Source organism: Impatiens glandulifera, chromosome 3 (assembly GCF_907164915.1).
Source record: "Impatiens glandulifera chromosome 3, dImpGla2.1, whole genome shotgun sequence".
Classification (NCBI taxonomy): domain Eukaryota; kingdom Viridiplantae; phylum Streptophyta; class Magnoliopsida; order Ericales; family Balsaminaceae; genus Impatiens; species Impatiens glandulifera.
Window position 1 is genome coordinate 692,642 of NC_061864.1, and position 21,044 is coordinate 713,685.

The window sequence follows — 21,044 nt, forward strand, 5'->3', positions numbered from 1 at the left end:
ATTTCTAAATTTAAAAAAAAAATATCGGTTTAACATTTAACTTTATAAATTAAAAAATATATATTAGTTGGAAATGTTAACGTACATTTAAAAAAAATATTGATTTGAAACTTTAACTTTCTAAATTAAAAAATATATAAAAACATTAGTTTGAATTTCAATAAATTTTAATTATAATTTCTTATTTTAAATGTTATTCTAAATTTAAGAATTGAAATTTCACCCATAATTCTAATTTCATGAATACCAACCACACCATAAAAATATTAATATATAATGATAAAATATTTTTTTTAAATAAAATAAAATATATTTTAGTAATTTAGTTAATGATGTGTGTGATAGGTTGATAACAGATGGTATGAAATGAAACAAAATGATATTTATTATAGGAGTGAGTTTATACTATTGTATTTATCCATATTGTATTTCAGATCGAAATTTTTGATTTATGATAATCATACCTTTATTGCAGAATCATACTGAATATAAAAAAATATGGATATTATATCTCTCCTATCATATATATATATTACCTGAAAAAGAAAATGCAGAGATGGTACAAAATTTATAAATAGAAAAAAAAAAGATATTTTAAGAATTAAATTTACCATGTATTCTACTAATATAGAAAATAAATAGAGAAATTTGATTAAATAACCTGAAAGATGAGGTTATTTGATCTGGTGGTGACTTGCTAATTTTTTTGTGCTCGTAGTCTTTTTATTTTTTTTTGGACGATATTGTCCTTGTAGCGAAACGCTAAGTACCTTAACGTTTCGCTAAGTGGATTAGGGTTAGTATAAATACTTTAATATTTTCATTTCCTTAGTTTTCTTTCTCTCTCTTCTCCTGTTCTCTCTTTCACGGCGGCCGGCGGCGACGGCGACGGCGACGGCGACGACGGAGGTTGCAGGCGGCAGTTCAGTTCATACAAATCTATACAGATTTACAAGATCTAACCTAATCCATTTATGTTTTTATTTATACATATTTACAAGATCTATATAGAACTAACCCTAAATCTATTTTACATGCAGGTCTCCGATTCTAGGGTTTAGTGTATGTAGGTCTCCGATTCTAAGGATTTGAAGGTCGAGGAAGATGTTCATTTCAAAATCTAATTCGAGTTATGTTCATGTTTACATTTTCTTCATTTCAAAAATCTTTTCATATTTCGTTCTGGTTCATATTTGGTCATATTTGTGGATTCTTATTTGTTATTTGGTTCATATTGGTTCATGTTTGAGCATTTCGTTAGGTTATTATTTGTTATTGGTTGATATTTGCAGAAAATCTCTGATTAGATCGTATGTGTTTCCGTTTTAGATCTGCTTAGCGTTTCGCTAAGTGCATTTCGCTAAGTGCATTTCGCTAAGTGCATTTCGCTAAGTTCATTTCGCTAAGTTCATTTCGCTAAGTCCATTTCGCTAAGTTCATTTCGCTAAGTTCATTTCGCTAAGTGCATTTCGCTAAGTGCATTTCGCTAAGTGCATTTCGCTAAGTGCATTTCGCTAAGTGTATTTCGCTAAGTGTATTTCGCGAAATGCACTTAACGATAACTTACTTGATTAATAAATAAGTAATGTAATGCTTATTTATTTTGATAATGATGTTTGAAGGATGAATATTGTGCTAATTTAAAATATATTTTAAATAATTTGGTGCAAAAATTTAGAAGAGATAAATCTAGGAAGTTATCGTCAAATATTCAAAGAAATTAGTGTAAATGGGGAATACTTAGAATGCATGTCAATGTTCACGATAGAACATATACTTAGGTTTATAAGACGATGTCACATGAAATGGGGTGACTTTATAACCCTTTGCAAAGAACTGAGGCGAATTAAAGGTTGGTCGATTTCTTGTCCTTCCTTTACTCTCTTCCAAAACTATAATCTTATTAGCTTTAGTTTGTTGATAATAAAAAAATGAACTTTTTTTCAGTGGCTTGTTTGAAAGGAGAAGACAGAGTACGAAGGCCATGGTGGGCACCTCCTTGTTTGGCGGTTGTTTTCGTCAAGTCTGCGAAGAGTAATCGGCAAGCCAGAGTTGTATCGTTGAAACTTGAACCTTAATAGATTTTGCTCTTTTCTATGTATGTAATAATATGTATGTATGTGTGTAATTCTCACTTGTTTCATGACTTTAATCATCTAAAATTCATCTTTTGGTTCTTCAATGGAGAACTTATGTGAATTTCTTTCCTATTTTAATTAGCTTTTTTGGTTTTATGTTTGATTTTATCAGTGTTTTCCTGTTTTAAATGCATGTATACAACTTTGTAATGAAAGGAGTGCATTATGATCAGGATATATATGATATATCTAACCAATAATAGTCTACTTTCTTTATATGAATCTTTATTGGACTCTTTCTTATGGATTATTATTTTCATCTTGATTATGATAAATGGGTAAATTTTTAAAAAAAATTATGTTTGTCAAAAATTAAAGTATAAATTAAATTACACTTTAAAGTAATTTTTGCACCAAATTATTTAAAATATATTTTAAATTAGCACAATATTCATCCTTCAAACATCATTAGCAAAATAAATAAGCATTACATTACTTATTTATTAATCAAAATAAATAAGCACTTAGCGAAATGCTAAGCACTTAGCGAAATGCACTTAGCGAAATACACTTAGCGAAATGCACTTAGCGAAATGCACTTAGCGAAATGCACTTAGCGAAATGCACTTAGCGAAATGCACTTAGCGAAATGCACTTAGCGAAATACACTTAGCGAAATACACTTAGCGAAATGCACTTAGAGAAATGCACTTAGCGAAATGCTAAGCACTTAGCGAAACGCTAAGCAGATCTGAAACGGAAACACATACGATCTAATTAGAGATTTTCTGCAAATATCAACCAATAACAAATAATAACCTAACGAAATGCTCAAACATGAACCAGTATGAACCAAATAACAAATAAGAATACACGAATATGACCAAATATGAACCAGAACGAAATATGAAAAGATTTTTGAAATGAAGAAAATGTAAACATGAACATAACTCGAATTAGATTTTGAAATGAACATCTTCCTGGACCTTCAAATCCTTAGAATCGGAGACCTGCATACACTAAACCCTAGAATCGGAGACCTGCATGCAAAATAGATTTAGGGTTAGTTCTATATAGATCTTGTAAATCTGTATAGATCTATATGAACTGAACCGCCGCCTGCAACCTCCGTCGCCGTCGTCGCCGCCGGCCGCCGTGAAAGAGAGAACAGGAGAAGAGAGAGAAAGAAAATTAAGGAAATGAAAATATTAGAGTATTTATACTAACCCTAATCTACTTCGCGAAACGCTAAGTGACTTAGCGTTTTCGCGACAAGGGCAAAATCGTCCAAAAAAAATAAAAAGACCACGAACGCAATAAAATTATAATCTTACCGGATCAAATAACCTCGTCTTTGAGGTTATTGAATCAAATTTCCCAAATAAATAATACCTACTTATGCTCAAGTCTTTTTAGAGAAATAAATGGATATGTTAAATTATAGAGAAAATATAAATACAGTTAAATCTTAAATTTGTATGGAGAAAATAAAAAGTTAGTCAAGATGGATGAATCTAATTAAAAAAAGAAAATTAGAATGTCATTGTTTAGAATTTTATTAGTTATTATTATTTATTTATAAATATTATATGTCGATTATATCTAAATATTAAAAAATTTTATACCCGATGTGATGTCGTATCTATAGTTTTGATATATGTTAATTTTGATAAACCAAAAAATAATGATATTTTCGAAGAATGCATCATCATCAACATGTCTATCTAGATCCAAACCCTTAATGGACCGAAGTTAATAATGGTCGAGCCACGCGGCAACACGAAGCTGATTCACCCCACCGTTAAAGTAGATCTCTCTTATCTCTCTAAATATTTTAGCAATATTTTAGTGAGGTTGTGTTTGGACACGAAAATAACGTTATGTAAAAATTATTTTAAAAAAGTACGCTGAACCCTAGATTCCTGATCTCTGCCCGTTCAGACCTCTTCACTTTATTGACGGTCAATTTTGGCAGTATTATTTTGAATTTTAACTTAATTCATAATTCCACCCTGTAATTTCAGTATTCCAACATTTAAGACCCTAAAATCTTTAAACAACCAATTTTGTCTCAAACCTTTCCAATCTTAATTTATTTTCACATATATTGAAATTAAATCATACCCTTGACTATACGATCATGTCTAATTTGACCATCGAACTATGTTTAGGTCCAATTCGACGTTAAAGTTTCAATTTCAAAATTTCTTAAGACTTGTTTGGTTTTCTTTTATATCAAACAATATTTTTTTTTATGTATTGAAGCCTCTAAAACATTTTTAAAAAAATCTTAAAAATTATAAGTTAGTAAAAAATAATATTTTCTATTGTAATCATTTTTTTTTTATCATTTTTAGGGACTGTCTTTGAGAGCTCATATTTTTTGTTTTTCCATCTTAAATTTTATTAAATTAATTCAGTATGCTCTTAAAAATAATTTTTGACCTACACAAACATTTCTAAAATTTTTGGAGCACAATTAAAAAATACTCTGTTTTTGCAGTGTCATCGTTAAAGTAACTTTGAAATTTCCAAACAAAATTGTAACAAACTCCTAAAATTATTCTTAATATGTAAAAAAAAAATTCAGAATTTTACAAATACTTTTATAAACTACTCGATTTTTGCAGTGTCATAAATGAGACTCCAATACTCATAATTTTTTTGTGAAAAAATTTCTACACTCATGAACAGTTATGCTATAAAGATTCGTGATTCAAATCTTTAATCAAGTAAATTTTTACTTTATATGTGTTCTCTTCGTGATAGAAAAAAAGTTGGTGACACTTGTATCTCAATATTGTCTAAACTTAATAAACAACTATAATATAATAATCTTTATAATCTTTAATAACGAATAATCATTCAAAAAAACAAATCACATTTTAGAATATAAATTTAGTCAAAGATAAAAACAAATATTTTTTTTTTTGTATTTTTTAGAACACATGTGTAAATTGTTTTTTTTAATATTTATTTTATGTTATTTCGCTTTGATATTTATGACCTCAATTTTGTTTGTTTTAGTTTTTTTTTTGGAATTTTGTAAAAAAACAATATTGTTTGATAAAATGATACTTTATTTTAGTTTTTAATTAGTAAAAGGTTATTTTTGTATATAAATTTAATAAGGATAAAATTATATATTTTAATATTTTATTTAATAAAATGAACTATTTGATAATTAAAATAATACTTATGTGATTAAAATAATAATAAAAAATACAATTATGTAAAATTTTTAAAGAAAATAAACAAAAAAAAAGTACTCTTAAAATCAAACTATTCTAATGACTTATATATATATATTCAATTTTTTAACAATAAAATTAATGAAAAACTGATTAGTTGGGCTGTTTCAATTAAATAACTAAATTATTAATTTAGTATTTAAAATATTAAAAAAATAATATATTAATTTATACACTTATATTTTAAAATTGGTTTAAACGTAATTAAAATTGTCAGTATATATAATTAAAATATATTAACATAAGGAAATATATTGGCAGGAAAGTGTAGGAAATGATGTGTCATCTCTTAATTGGATTGAAAATTTAAAATTTTTCTCTATTATTAGATTTTTAATCCAATCAAGGGTTTGACACATCATTCCCTATACTTTCCTGTCAATATATTTCCCGCTCTCTATCATTACTCTTAAATGATATATTAAAAAAAATTAAAATTTAGTTTTAAACCTAATTTTAAATAGTGTTTTCAAATAGAATTATTTTAATTGATAATTTAAATATTTTGATGTATGACATGATAGAATTGAAATTAAGTTATTTGAATTAAATATGATAATATTTGTATATGGTATTTTAAATAGTTTACGAGTTATTAAAAAAAACATGATTAGGGTGATTGGAAGAAAATTGATTATGATAAATAGATTTAAAGATGTGTTTAGAAGAGTGAAATTAGAATTGTTATTGTTATTGAAATTTTAATTATAATTATAATTTTATAAGATTTGGTATTGAATTACCATTCAATTATTATGTTTAAATTTTTTTCAAAATTGTTAAAAAAATTTATTATTTATATTATTAAGATATTTATTTCAGACAACCTATTATGATAGTTTAAATTTTAAGAGTTTGTGTTTAGAAGTCAATTTTGACAAGAAAAATAAATAAATATTTTGACATATTAATTTACTAAATAAATAATATATATTGGTTTGTCATGTTAAATTTCTAAATTAAAAAAAAAATATCGGTTTAACATTTAACTTCATAAATTAAAAAAAAATATATTAGTTGTAAATGTTAACGTACTACATTTTAAAAAAAGTATCGGTTTGAAACTTTAACTTTCTAAATTAAAAAATATATAAAAACACTAGTTTGAATTTCAATGAATTTTAATTATAATTTCTTATTTTAAATGTTATTCCAAATTTAAGAATTGAAATTTCACCCATAATTCTAATTTCATGAATACCAACCACATCATAAAAATATTAATATATAATGATAAAATATTTTTTAAAATAAAATAAAATATATTTTAGTAATTTAGTTAATGATGTGTGTGATAGATTGATAAGAGATGATATGAAATGAAACGAAATGATATTTATTATAGGAGTGAGTTTGTACTATTGTATTTATCCATATTGTATCAGATCGAAATTTTTGATTTATGATAATCATACATTTATTGCACTAATCATACTGAATATAGAAAAATATCGATATTATATCTCTCCTATCAAATATATATATATATATATATATATATATATATATTTTACCTGAAAAAGAAAATACAGGGAGTAAAATGGTACAAAATTTATAAATAGAAAAAAAAAGATAATTTAAGAATTAAGTTTACCATGTATTCTACTAATATAGAAAATAAATAATACCTAGTTATGTTTAAGTCTTTTTAGAGAAATAAACGGATACGTTAAATTATAGAGAAAATATAAATACAGTTATATCTTAAATTTGTATGGAGAAAATAAAAAGTTAGTCAAAATGGATGAATCTAATTAAAAAAAAAAAAATTAGAATTTCATTGTATAAAATTTTATTAGTTATTATTATTTATTTATAAATATTATATATCGATTATATCTACATATTAAAAAAATTTATAGCCGATGTGATGTTCGTATCTATAGTTTTGATATATGTTAATTTTGATAAACCAAAAAATAATATGCATCATCATCAACATGTCTATATAGGTCCAAACCCTTACTGGACCGAAGTTAATAATGGTCAAGCCACGCGGCAACTCGAAGCTGATTCACCCCACCGTTAAAGTAGATCTCTCTTATCTGTGACCCACCAAGATTCAAAAATATTAATTAAAATTTTACTTTTTTTTTTATTGGACTTTCTTGTGAGGCACACCAAACCAAGTAGACGGTACTAGTTAACGACGTTAAATGGTTAATCCGAACATTTTTCTTTTAAAAAATAAAAAAAAATTATAAAAAAAAAGAAGAGTAAGAATATTTTGGGAGGATAGTGATATAATAAAGAGATAATATTAAATAAATTTTTAAAAAAAATAAATTTTAAAAAACCTATATCAAACAAGCACCAAGCACCAAGGGATGAATATTGAATAGATAAGATTGGAACGAATGTTTCCGTTTCCGTTTAAGTCGTTAAATTTGTAGACCAAATATAAAATAAAAATGAAATCGAATATGGGCCCAGCCCATTTCATTCCTGCGGCCCACCGTCTACCTCTTGGTTCCTATATAAAGGTGCAAAGCGTTTCATGCATTTCTCGCTCAATCTTCTTCTTCTTCTTCTTCTTTCAGTTTCTGCGATAATTAAGCAATATATTATTAAAATCTTCGCCATTTCCATTTCTTGCTCGATTCCATTTCAATAATTTCCTTTTGTTCTTCATTTCAAGGTTGAATTATTCCTTATATAGTTAATTTCTCTTTCGATCTCGTCGGAATATTCTTCTTCTGACCGGTCGTTGTGGGGATATATACGTATCGTGAGAGTGATTTAGGGTTTTACCCCTTTTCCCGACGTTCATTCTGCTTCTTTTGAGGGGGTAGCCGGGGCTCCGGCCTCGGCGGCTATTAAAGCCCCCACCTTTACACCAGAAATTGGTAAACAACAATAATCTTACTCATTCTTTCATTCTTTTAACCGTTTCGGAAAACAGATCGGGGAAGAGATGCCGGCCGCTTGTTTTGTAGATTCTTCCGTGCCGCCGGCCGCCGCATGGGAAACCACTCTTCCCTTGCCGGAATCTTTCTCCGGTCTACCTCAACCGGCTAACACCATCTCCTTCACATCCATGTCAGACGCCGTCGATGCCTTGTCCCTCTGGTCACCTCCTCGTTCATCCGCTCTCTATAAAATCGATGGATGGGGCGCTCCTTATTTCGACGTCAATAGCTCCGGCAATATCTCCGTCCGGCCGTACGGAACCGATACCTTGTCTCACCAGGAGATTGATCTGTTGAAGGTTGTAAAGAAGGCTTCAGATCCGAAGTCATCCGGTGGCCTTGGCCTGCCGCTTCCGTTGATCATTCGGTTTCCTGACGTGCTGAAGAATCGACTCGAGTCTCTACAATCCGCTTTCAATTTTGCGATCGAGTCTCAAGAATACGAGTCTCATTACCAAGGTGTTTATCCAGTGAAATGTAACCAGGATCGTTTCATTGTTGAAGATATTGTGAAGTTCGGTTCGTCATTCCGTTTTGGATTGGAAGCTGGATCCAAACCGGAGCTTCTCCTCGCCATGAGCTGTCTTTGTTACGGAAATCCCGAATCTCTACTGGTCTGCAATGGATTCAAGGACGCTGAGTACATTTCGCTCGCACTTGTAGCGAGGAAGCTTGCCTTGAACACAGTTATTGTGCTGGAGCAGGAAGAGGAGATCGACCTGGTTATTGAAATTGGACGGAAGCTGGCTATTCGTCCTGTGATTGGCCTGCGTGCCAAACTCAGAACAAAGCATGCTGGCCATTTTGGGTCGACTTCTGGTGAGAAGGGTAAGTTTGGACTTACAACTACTCAGATTCTTCGTGTGGTGAATAAGCTCAGGCAGGCTGAAATGCTGGACTGCCTTCAATTGCTCCATTTTCACATCGGATCACAAATTCCTTCCACAACCCTGTTAACCGACGGTGTTGGAGAGGCTGCTCAGATCTACTGCGAATTGGTCCGCCTTGGTGCTGGAATGCAAGTGATTGATATTGGCGGTGGTCTTGGGATTGATTACGATGGTTCAAAATCAGCGGATTCGGATGTTTCAGTTAGCTACGGGCTTGACGAGTATGCAGCCGCAGTAGTTCGTGCAGTACAGTTCGTATGTGACCGTAAATCCGTGAAACATCCAATCATCTGCAGCGAAAGCGGGAGAGCCATTGTTTCCCATCATTCGATTCTAATATTCGAAGCTGTATCATCGAACGTATACGACTCCCCAAACATGGATTCAACCGGTCTTCAGTACTTCGTAGAGGGTCTAGGAGAAGAAGCTCTTGCCGACTATCGCAACCTATCTGTTGCAGCTATCCGAGGAGAGTACGATACCTGTTTGCTCTACGCCGACCAGCTTAAACAGAGATGTGTTGAACAGTTCAAAGATGGAAGCTTGTGTATGGAACAACTCGCTGCTGTTGACGGTCTATGTGAAATTGTGTCAAAGGCGATTGGAGTATCTGAATCCGTTCGAACATATCATGTCAATTTGTCTGTTTTCACTTCGATCCCTGATTTCTGGGGGATTGAGCAACTTTTCCCAATTGTTCCGATTCATCGATTAGACGAGCAGCCTTCGGTTAGAGGGGTGTTGTCCGATCTGACGTGTGATAGTGATGGGAAGATCGACAAGTTCATTGGTGGGCAGGGAAGTTTGCCGTTGCATGAGCTGGGTGGCGGAGGAGGGTACTATTTGGGTATGTTCTTAGGAGGGGCTTATGAGGAGGCTCTTGGAGGGGTTCATAATCTATTTGGTGGACCTAGCGTGGTTCGTGTTTCACAGAGCGATGGACCTCATAGCTTTGCGGTGACTCGAGCCATGGCTGGTCCGTCTTGTAGTGATGTGCTTAGAGTAATGCATCATGAGCCGGAGATGATGTTTGAAACGTTAAAGCATAGGGCGGAGGAGTTTGTTGGAGCTGTTAATAATCAAGATGATGACGGTGATGATGATAATAACATGGGTTTTGTATCGGTTGTGAATGGGATTGCTGGTTCGTTTAACAACATGCCTTATTTGGCAACATCAGGTGATAATAATAGTACTAGGTCTTGCTGTTTGTCTGCTGCTGGTACTGCTAGTGGGGGGAATGGGTGTTATTCTTGCTGTGTTGATGAGAGCTATGATGTTGTAGGCGGGGGTGCTTGTGTGGATGGGGAGGATGATGATCAGACATACATCTGTGCTTGATCCTGGTGGTGGTGGTTGTGATGGGGTAATCTGTTTCCGTTTCTGTTTTAACTAATAATAATTACTACTTACTACTACTGTTTGTATTTGAGGGTTGGTTGGTTTGTTTGTTTGTTCTTTCTTTCTTATGAGAGAAAACAACAAACATAAAAACAGATGAAGGGTGTCTTTCCCCGCCTCCTGATTCCCATTTGAAATCTGGGGTTAGTTGGAGGAGGAGGAGGTGTAATATTAGTGTTGTAGTAGAACCTCTGTTGGTATGCAATGCTTTAATGTTCTTTTTGGCAAACTTATGATGTTGAATGAATGTTTTGGTGTTGCAATACACACTACTAGTGTTGTTTTGTTTATCTTCTTCTAGTTAGTTATTTTCTCTTGTTTTTTTGTTGTTATGTTGGTAAGAGAAATGGATAAATAAAAGTTTGAATAATGTGTTTATCCAAGTAATTGTGTTTGTGTTGATAATAAATGGGACCATAGTATGATTCTGCCTTAGCTGCATTTAGAAGGGAAGGGGATCATGCATATGCATAAGGAAAAGGGTGAGTGAGTGAGTGGAGGGTGGTGGGGATTGTGAATATACTAGTAAACTAATCTAGACCTTGAGAAAAAGAATAGTGTGGTGGGGGTGGGTGGGGGGACTCTGATAAATAAAATGCTTAGGAAGGAGGAGGAAGGGAGGGTTGGGTCCATATATATTAGAGAGATTCTTGTGATTTGGTGGTGGTGGTAACAAGTAGGCAGAATCAGAGACAAAAGAGAAAGAGATCTTCATTTATAGAAATTGATAGAGAGAGCCAGCCAGCTAGCCATGTAAGGTAGTTATATAGTTGCCACACATTATTTAGTGACCACCTTACCTTACCTTCTTTACCTTTACCTTATATACTATACCTTATCATCATCACTCACTCACACTATTATGACTCTATCTAATCTATTTAAATTTGAACAAGATGAGTCTACCCTCATTTGTATGGCAAATATTGAACTACCCACACACCCCATCCCCTTCCCTACACACAACTTGGGCTAGCATATTGTCTAGCAACTTCTTTTTATCATTCATTTCTTTCTCTCTTTATTTTCCACTATACATATATATGCCCACCATCCTCCCAATTGCCAAACACCACCAAATGCCAAAAGTGTGGTTCTGGGATAGATGGATGGATGTTAGGTTAACAACTACTCCTCCTAGACACACAACCCATGTTACAATAATGGACCCAAGAAGATCCAGATTAGCTTAAAGCAAATAAAGTTCAAAATAAATTAAATACACTGAGTAAGATCTTGTTGGATTTTATTAAGTTTTTTTTAACTTGTTTGATAAAAAAGTTTTGCATATTTCAGATTTGATGAAGGTCATTTATTAGAGTGTTTTCTTTTTTAATTTAAAATTCGAGTGTTAGACTAATATCAAGAATCTTTTTGTCGTGTATGATTGAGAGTTATTAGTTAATCTTTTTGTCGTGTATGATTAAGAGTTATTAGTTAATCTTTTTGTCGTGTATGATTAAGAGTTATTAGTTAATCTTTTTGTCGTGTATGATTGAGAGTTGTTAGTTAATTTTCGAGTTTGTAAAGTTTGAATTGAATTGAATTTTATTTTATAATTATCTATATTGTTTTCTGGTGAATTATTTTATTGAAATAAATTATCTAACTTTAAATGGCAATAGTAGTTCTATGCGAATTTTATAACGTTTTGTTAAATTTCTTATGTTGTGATATGTTAAACGTGTTTTATTTTTATTTTTTATTTTAATATATTTTTTTACTTTTTTTTATTATTTTTTGTATTTCTTTCTTTTATAGTTATGCTTAAATATTTCTTTATTATTTTTTAAATAATTCTTATCATTTTTTAATTATACATGGATCATTTACCACTAAAGTAATTATATTTTTGACATTTTATTGATAAATGAGTGGTTTTATAATTCAAGTGATAGTGATTTATAGAGAGATACTTTAAAAATAAAAACTAAAATAATTCAAGATCAACTCAGCTTCTTTAATTTATTTATTTTTTCATTTTCTTTCACCATTTTATGAATGAATAATATCCCTTCTCTAATTTATGGTCAACAAAATAAACTTGAATATCCCAGCTTCCTCAAGGCCTTGTTCTTTTTGAGTTTTTTAAAAAATTCATCCCAAATCAATTTTTTAATCAATCACTTCTTAACAATCACATCACTCATTTCATTAACCAAAATACTAAGATACCATCTATTTTAAATTATTATTTTTTATTTTATTCATATATATCAATACTCTTTTAGTCTTTTTATCAAAAATAATTATCACCTCCTTAAAATTATCACAAATTATTTTTTTTTTCTCTAGATTTTTTTAAAAACCCCAATCCAAACAAGACCTAAGAGGTCCTGCACAATTTTCTTAACTATATTATTTTTGTAGACATTAAAATATACTTTTAAATGATATTGATACATATAATAATAATTATATCATTAGAACAAACAAGTGCAACTAATAATAATAATAATAATAATAATAATAATAATAATAATAATAAACAACGTGGTTACCCTTGTTTGACTAGAAAAATATCAACCTTTTTGAAAGGGACCTCACAGTTGCTTGGTTTTTTTGAAGTTTCCTATTCAAATTTATTATTATAAACATTTCAAGCCACAATCTTTTCTTTCTTTAATATTAATGCAATCCATTGTCCTCAGGATATATATAAAATTTATTTATCACATTGTATTTGCCGTGATTGGAAAATGACAAGTAAATGGATAAATCATTTATTAGAGTCATACTTGACCCATAATTAATTATCATTTTTTTTTCTTTATTTGTTTTTTTTTCTCGAAATATTTCGTATTATCTTCAATGTACAATGTATCATCGAAGAGGTTTGACTCACGGTTTAACAAGTCTTTTTTATCAAATATTATGATGAAAACATTAGTTATGGGACATGATCATTTCATGTAACAGAGTTTTTTTATAGTCTCAATCTTTATTTAAAACGACTTTAAATCTTGTGTTAATTATCTTTAAGATCAAATTTTGATGACAATCAATGGCAAATCATCCATTCTGTAAGAGTTTTGACAATTTGATGTTTGAATCCTTCTTTATTTCTCTTGTTTGTATGGGAGTTTTTTATTTATAAAAAATATTAATCAAGTAAGCATCTTTTCAAATACTTTTTTTTCTAACCCCATAAAAAAATGACACTTTAGGTGATATATGTGTCATCCTCAACTTCCACAAAACAAACCTAATTATTAAATTCCATACACTATTTAAAAATAACATTTATTATAAATTTGTACTTGTAGTTGAGTCATATACTATGTACATTTGATTTTCATTTTTATTATTGGATAATTGACTTGTATAGTTCATATTATTAGTTAATATGTAACTTATGTTATCTTGACCTTTACATTTATTATAACAAAACAAACTAAAAAAAAAATAATAATAATTAAAAATTAAGAAGAGGTGTTCATGTCATTCAGGAAGATTAATGTTAGAAGTGTGTAGGAAAGTCGTTAATCATTTGATTGACTTAATTGGAACTAATTAAATATTTAATTAGATCTTAGGATATATGTACTCAACATTATAAAGTCCATAATTAATTATGCATTGTTACCCCCTCCACCAACATTCTGATTAAATAAACTTTATTATGAAACACTCTGATTTTACATTTCAATCTACTATATAATAAAAATGAGAGATTTTAATTCAAATAAATAGTTATTTAATTATCAAAATATTTAAATTATTAACAAATAAACAATAAAATGTAAACTAATTTAGCAAAATAGCCCACATTTTACATCAAACAGTATTTATTTATTTAAAAAAACTTGGATTATTTTAAATTTCAACAAATAAATAAAGCATATTACAAAGAAAGGAAACAAGAGTAGGAAAACAAAAATTGGAATAAAAAAAGCATACAAGGTTATAGTGCTCACACGAATCAAATATGGGACAACATTGTCTTGTTTTAAGCTCTTTCAAAATTTTAAATAATGAATACAACTTGCAAAGAGCATTTCCTTCTACTTGACCATATTTTTTTTTAGTTCGTCACATTCCACAATCAATATATATGAAGTAGTAGGCGCACAAATGTCTATTTGTCGCCCAAAACAAGATCATCTTACATCGGATTTTTCTTTTCACATCATTTGTTCATGCGTTACAAATTCGTTGGTATTAGTAGTGAAAATCGAATTTAAATAAAAACCACCATAATGAGTACATGATATTTTTAAAAATTGTAATGAGTATAATCAAATTAATTAACTTGAGTAACAAGTCAAATTTATTTAATATATCATTCCCACAACCCAATCAAATACAATCCCACATAAAACAAAAAAAGACAGATTTTCAAATATTTCTTCTATCAATAACAACAATTTGGTGCACAATTTGCAACCCCTTTTTATTCACACTTCACCAGAAAGAAATGCCCTTTCTCCAACCAAAGGATCTCCAGCCAGGACTCGGTGACGTGAAACTAAGCCCAAACATCTCATTCACAGCCCGGCCTTGTTCAGAAAACCTAATTAGCTTAGCAACAATGGCTGCACTCTCCATAATTCGGTTTAAATCGTCTGGTTGGTTCCACAACCGATTAACGAGCTGTAACCTCCTCCTCTTTGAATCCAAACTAATATCCCATTTCTTGTAAAGCCTATTCCTTTCAGCTCCTGAGAACCTTTTGTACATCAGCCTACATAACATCTCTTTCTCTCTATTCAATTCCTTCTCACTGTGTCGTCAACAAAACCAACCAGTTACAAAAACAGGATTATAAAATACAGAGTTTTTTTTAAAGGAGAACAACAACAAAAAAAACACCTTGAGGCCAATGTGAGGGTCCTCCCAGCTTCAACAGCGTGGCTTCCCTGTGAAAACGCGTCTTTAAGGAAATTTAGTCTTCTAAATTCAACTTCCATATAAACAGAATCAGCCGGATTGCCTTTGAACAATAAGAAAAAATATGTTCTGTGGATTATAGAAACATTGCAGATCTCCCACAGTTCAATGATCGCCTTCCGTTGCTTCTCGAATTCAGATTGTACCAATGACATGTCCTCCTCCTGCTGCTGCATTGGATCTAATCCAATGTCTTTCATATTGACCTAATAAAGAACAGGAAATCGACCAATTAAGAATTTGGATAAAAATTTGATATTAATAATTATCTCACCTGTTGTTTAGCCATTTGTTTCAATCCAGCAACAAATGTATCGACACTAGGTATTATTTCCTCATTGCAGTCTGCAACACTACTACCCATGGAAGACTGAGAATTGTTTCGCAACAACTTCTTTGTGATCGTTCGGACGCTTTTCGGCCTGCCTGTAAAATTCCTCTCATAACCACCATTGGGGGGCGGCGTGTAATTATGTTGTGGAGTGGTGGGCGTGCTCATGATGACATCACTTTCGAAACTCCAGTTTCGTCTCAACATATGATTTCTATAATCACCACCTTCGAAAGGTGGTGTGGCGAGGGAATCCACTTCACTGTATCTTGAATTATCTTGATCAGATGATTGTATTTCCTCGCATGGGAACTCGGTTAATGTTGAGACTCCTCTTTCACTGGATGGTGAATGGCTGCTGGGTTCAGAAACATCTACATGTTTCTTGGCTGCTGGTTCATTATCCACCTCAATACATGGTACATCCTTGCAGACGCCATTTGAATAGTCTCCAGTTTCGAAATAAGATTTACCTAATTTACCTGCTGGCAATGGAGAAGAACTTGATGATGCTGATGCTGAACTTTCAACGTCTTCGTCTTTCCATCTTGAGTGATAATGACTGATCCCATTCTAGTCAAAACAAGGAAAACAAAAAATAGTTTAGAATTTGGAAGACTTTTTGTTACATTTTTCTTTTGAAGGGATAGTTTGGGTCGTTCTTTTCGGATGTGGTTATGAAAAGGGTACATGAAAACCTATTTTACTTGTTTGTCAAGGGTTTAGGGTTCCCGAACATAGATTAAGGAGATTTTCGCACAGCTTGAATTGTACTGTGCACTTAAATTAAAGCAAGTATATGTAATTATTTGAACATTTATGGGTTTTGTAATTTGAAATGAAAAATAAGCATGAGATGAGAGTGTTTACTGTTTATTGTTTTTCAATTATAAAAAGTATATTGAATTAACCACAATCAAACATTTGAGGCTTGGTTTAATTTGATTAACTTATAGTATTTTGTTTCTATATATAGATTAGTTCACATACCTGTTTTCTTTGAGCTTCATTACTGGCAGCAATATGCAGCAAATCCTCCACCCGAGCTTCCGCAAGATCCTTTTTCCTATTAAGCTCTCGAACCTCTTTTTCCAACTATATACAAACAAAAAATCGCAGAAAGAAAGAATATATATATAATTAATTATTGATAAGTTTGACAGCATGTAGAATAAGCTGGAGATGATAATTATTATTTACCCTATCAATCTGGAGATCTTTCTTCCTCAAAGATGTAGAACAGTTACAAGTAGAAGAAGGGGTGGGGGGAGCTCTCAGTTCGTTCTCAAGCCGAGCCAACTCTTTTTGCAAATGTTTGACCAGGGCTTTGTCGGACATGACCACGTTAACTTGGGCATTTGTGGTCACTTCTTTTGCACAGCTAGCAAATAAGAGAGCGTTTCTAGTTTGCTCAACATGGCTTCGAGCAGGACAAAGCGTGCAAATAATGGCTGTTCTTGCATTGCCTCCCAACGACGGTTGGAGTATACGAGTCAGCTTAGAATCTCGATAGTTAATATGGACATTTCTCCCTTTGCTGTATGCACGCATCAAGTGCACTAAATAAATATATTTTGAAATGAATAAGAACCAGGTGCGTTAAACATACCTTAGCTTGCGAATAACAGTTCCCAAAGTCAATAAACTACGGTTTATGTGACAGCCTTCCTTCAGCCTGTTCCCAACCGATAGAGCCTGAGATGCTCGCTCGCTTCCAGCTAGGTCAACAAAATTCTACACAAACAAAAACAACTTTCCATTCACAAGAAACTAAAAAACTCAAGAAAATAAATAGATAAATAAGATATTCATACCACACAGGCTACAAGTGTTGTGGACTTGTCTTTTCCTATAAACTCGCGAGCAGAACTCTCAATTGTCTGCAGAAAAAGGTCGATTTTGTTAAACAAGAGGGGAAAAAGAGAGAAGGATAGATTGTTTCAATCAAAAGTTTTGGTTTGACTGAAAGAAAGCCCACCAATCTGATTATTTGATGAGATCTAGAACTTGTCTCATTCAAAGAAGTCTCTCCAATCTTCCTTTGGGCTGCAAGATTGTGTGTTGTTTACATTAGCTATCAAAACAGAGAATTTTACATTTTACAGATTACTATGGTAAAAAAAGATACCTTCACAAATTGACAAAAGCTCTTTGAGATGGTTCCAGTCTCTTAGAGTCTCTTCTGTAAGTTTCTCAACGACAGTCCCTTTCTGAAGGAACCAAAAAAAGACTTATTACAGATGCAAATTGACAGAAAAAAATATTATTATCAAACACAGATGAGAATTAATAGACAGAGCCCATACCTCAGGATCATCTAGAAGCCTAAGTGGAGTATTATCAGAGGTCAGCAAATCTCTTACAACTTCATTATAGATTTCTACAGCCGATAATTTCAAAACAAACGCTCTTTCCTGATGCTGGAAGTCACGAAACAAAACACATGTTACAGAAAACATTACAGACTCAGAAATTCAAATGAAAACAGAGTGTAATCATTACCTACCTTATGTATATAATCATAAATGTCTGCAACTGCATACTCTGTTATTCCAATCATTGTATAAGTCTTTCCGCTGCTTGTTTGCCCATATGCAAAAATAGTGGCTGAATGAAAAATCAAAATAAAAAAATTATATAATGGTGAAAGCTTTGTACACAACAAGAAGGAAAATGGAAGGTTGTCTTACAATTGATTCCGGTGACTACTGAAAGAGCAATCTCTTTTGCTCCTTCGTCGTATACCTGTCTTGTCGACTTGTCTCCACTGAATACTCTGTCTGCCCATCAAAACGATTTAAGTTAGGCTGAAAATATGAATTTAGCTTTTCTAAGTTTACAAGAGAATAACTTAACTCTCCTCCTTATTTCTTACCAAATGTATATGCACTTGGATATCCAGATCGATCCTGAAGCCTGTTTCGGAACAAGATGGTTGTCTCATTAATACATTCCCATTCTGAAACCTCATTCCTAGAAATCTCCTTCTCGTTCAGAGGCCTTAGTCGAACCAACACCAGGATTTTCTCCCCGCCGCCGCCGTTCTCTGCCAACATATCCCACTTTATCAATTCTTCCTCACCAATTGCTCCCATTTTCCTTCTTAATAACAACCCATCTACCACCTGAAACAACAATAATCAGATAGTTGAGTTGAGTTGAGTTAGTTCAAACCAAGCTGCAATAAACGATGATTATGGATATTCTTAAAGAGCTTAATCAGGGATTAGTAGTTGAGAGAAAAAAAAAAGTTTGCTTAATGTTTAGGTCTCATCAGACCTTTCTTTCCAACTGCAACTAAAATGGTAGCTTTCCTCAATGAACCTACTACAAATGCTTTCTAACGAAGTAAGGTGTCCTATATAAGTTGGCTATAGAGAGACTGGATCTTTTCCGAAAATGATGGCCCACAGACCCAAGCAATAAATAAAATAAACCTAGAAAACAAAATTCTCAATGAAAATGAAATCAGGATGGAAATAACATACTTCTTTCTTACCTTCTCTGTATTTTTCCAAAGGAAGACATAACTTTTTCTTCAGATCAGGTTTCAATGATGGATGAAACAGTCTTCTTCTTCTTCCAGAATCTGTAATTGTAACGGTTAAAATAGTTCATAATAGAATCAACAATGACGGTTACAACACAAATAAATGCTATTACTAATAAATAAACGATCATCATGTATATAGAAAGAGATAGATTTAACGATTCTATCTATCTATATAGAATGCGTGCGGATCAGTAATAGTACTGAGTAGATGAGTGATGGATGTTACCAGTGGCTGTTTGAATTGAAATTGAAATCGCCGACTTGTTCTTCTTCTTCTCAGTGTAAGAGTGTTTAAAGTGTTGGAATATGAATGGCGATATCTCTTCTTTTTGTATCGCTCTGAAGAAGCAAGTGTCTCTTTCAAACAACACACGCTAGAGAAGTATGAATGGAGAGAAATAGTCGACGTCCTTCCTTCTGGTTCGCTGCGAGATGAAAATCACGTTTATGCCATTGCCGATGTAAAAAGGAAACGGGATCCACAGGTCGTGCGTAGATGAAAGCCACGTCTTCTCACCATTATTCTTCCCGTCTCTCCACCGCCCGACCGTTTCTCCTTTCCCTCCCGTCAATTCTCCGTCACTCCTAACAATATAGCCACTACTTTTTTATTTTTCAAATAATTTACACAATCATATTATATATATATATTATTTAAAAGGTCCTTTAATTTTGTTATAAAAAAAAAATAGCAATATTAGTTTTAAATAAATATATATATATATATATATATATTGTCGGTCGTTGATAAAAAAAAAAATATATATATTATTAAGACTTGGTTATGTTTGCTTTGGATGTCAATTCAATTGACTCTTCAAGGATCAAAATTCTAATTATTATATAATATTGACTTTTTATTTATTTTCATATAAAATGTTTTTTTTATAATATAAAGAAAGAATTATAACATAAGAAATCTGGATTGTATAAATTAAAGTATTTAAAAGGTTTCAATAAAATATTAGTGTTACTTCTCACCTTTTAGTTGATAATTTAAGATAATTAACATTATGATTTTAATTGTATGTTGTATAAATTGATCCATGTCATTAAATAGGAAATGTACTGTTATTTTCCAGATTTGATAATAACTAAGAAAATATTTTGAAAGTCTTCTTTTACACAGAATCTATCCAGATGGTGTTATCTAAGGAAATCAAGTTAGATATACCAAATGATATTTCATATTTGCCTAATAAATATAAATAAAGCTTCTTGTTTATGAATTTTTTTAAACAAAAGTTTACTTACAAAGTATATTTGCTTAAACAAATTACTTTGTTTTAGTCAAATTAGTGCAATATTTATACTATTTTCCAATATGAATTCACATATTTTATAGTGTTGTTGTTCTAGATATGTGAGAGTAATGAGACTATCATTCCCCTGCCCCACTTGGTTAGTAATTTTTTTATTTGAGAAAATATATAGAAAGGGAATGTTCATCTATCTTATGCAAAGTATAAAATATAGGACATAAAAAAGATGCTTCAACCACATTAATTTAGTTTTTCTTAAAGAGGATAAAGTCATCTAGGAGAACAAAATGCCTTGGTTGGAAAATTGCAAATTACTTTGAATTAAGTGATAAAAATAAATATTGAAGAGAATTACGAGGATATATTCATTTTCATTTTTATTGTGTTAAATAAATTTGATATAATATATTGAGTCAAAGAGTTACTCTAGTTTTATTGTCGTTGATATAGCATATTGAGTAAAAAAAATGATATATTTT

The 21,044-nt window shown here is 31.4% G+C and overlaps 2 protein-coding genes across 2 annotated transcripts; one reads left to right on the forward strand and one right to left on the reverse strand.

Annotated features, from left to right (window-relative positions):
• The first annotated feature begins 7,854 nt into the window (after positions 1 to 7,854).
• LOC124932682 (arginine decarboxylase-like) lies at positions 7,855 to 10,825 on the forward strand. The gene has a single exon (XM_047473350.1). It carries the CDS (start codon positions 8,244 to 8,246, stop codon positions 10,467 to 10,469), a length of 2,226 nt encoding a protein of 741 aa, XP_047329306.1. The 5' UTR covers positions 7,855 to 8,243; the 3' UTR covers positions 10,470 to 10,825.
• A 3,951-nt stretch (positions 10,826 to 14,776) lies between these two features.
• LOC124928746 (kinesin-like protein KIN-7E) lies at positions 14,777 to 19,337 on the reverse strand. The gene is made up of 14 exons (XM_047468992.1): positions 19,250 to 19,337; positions 18,626 to 18,875; positions 18,441 to 18,530; positions 18,257 to 18,357; positions 18,057 to 18,170; positions 17,879 to 17,960; positions 17,729 to 17,796; positions 17,565 to 17,630; positions 17,360 to 17,484; positions 16,951 to 17,287; positions 16,741 to 16,845; positions 15,694 to 16,323; positions 15,342 to 15,625; positions 14,777 to 15,252 (listed from the first exon to the last, which is right to left on the reverse strand). Exons 2-14 carry the CDS (start codon positions 18,843 to 18,845, stop codon positions 14,934 to 14,936), a joined length of 2,541 nt encoding a protein of 846 aa, XP_047324948.1. The 5' UTR covers positions 18,846 to 18,875; positions 19,250 to 19,337; the 3' UTR covers positions 14,777 to 14,933.
• Positions 19,338 to 21,044: the final 1,707 nt, after the last annotated feature.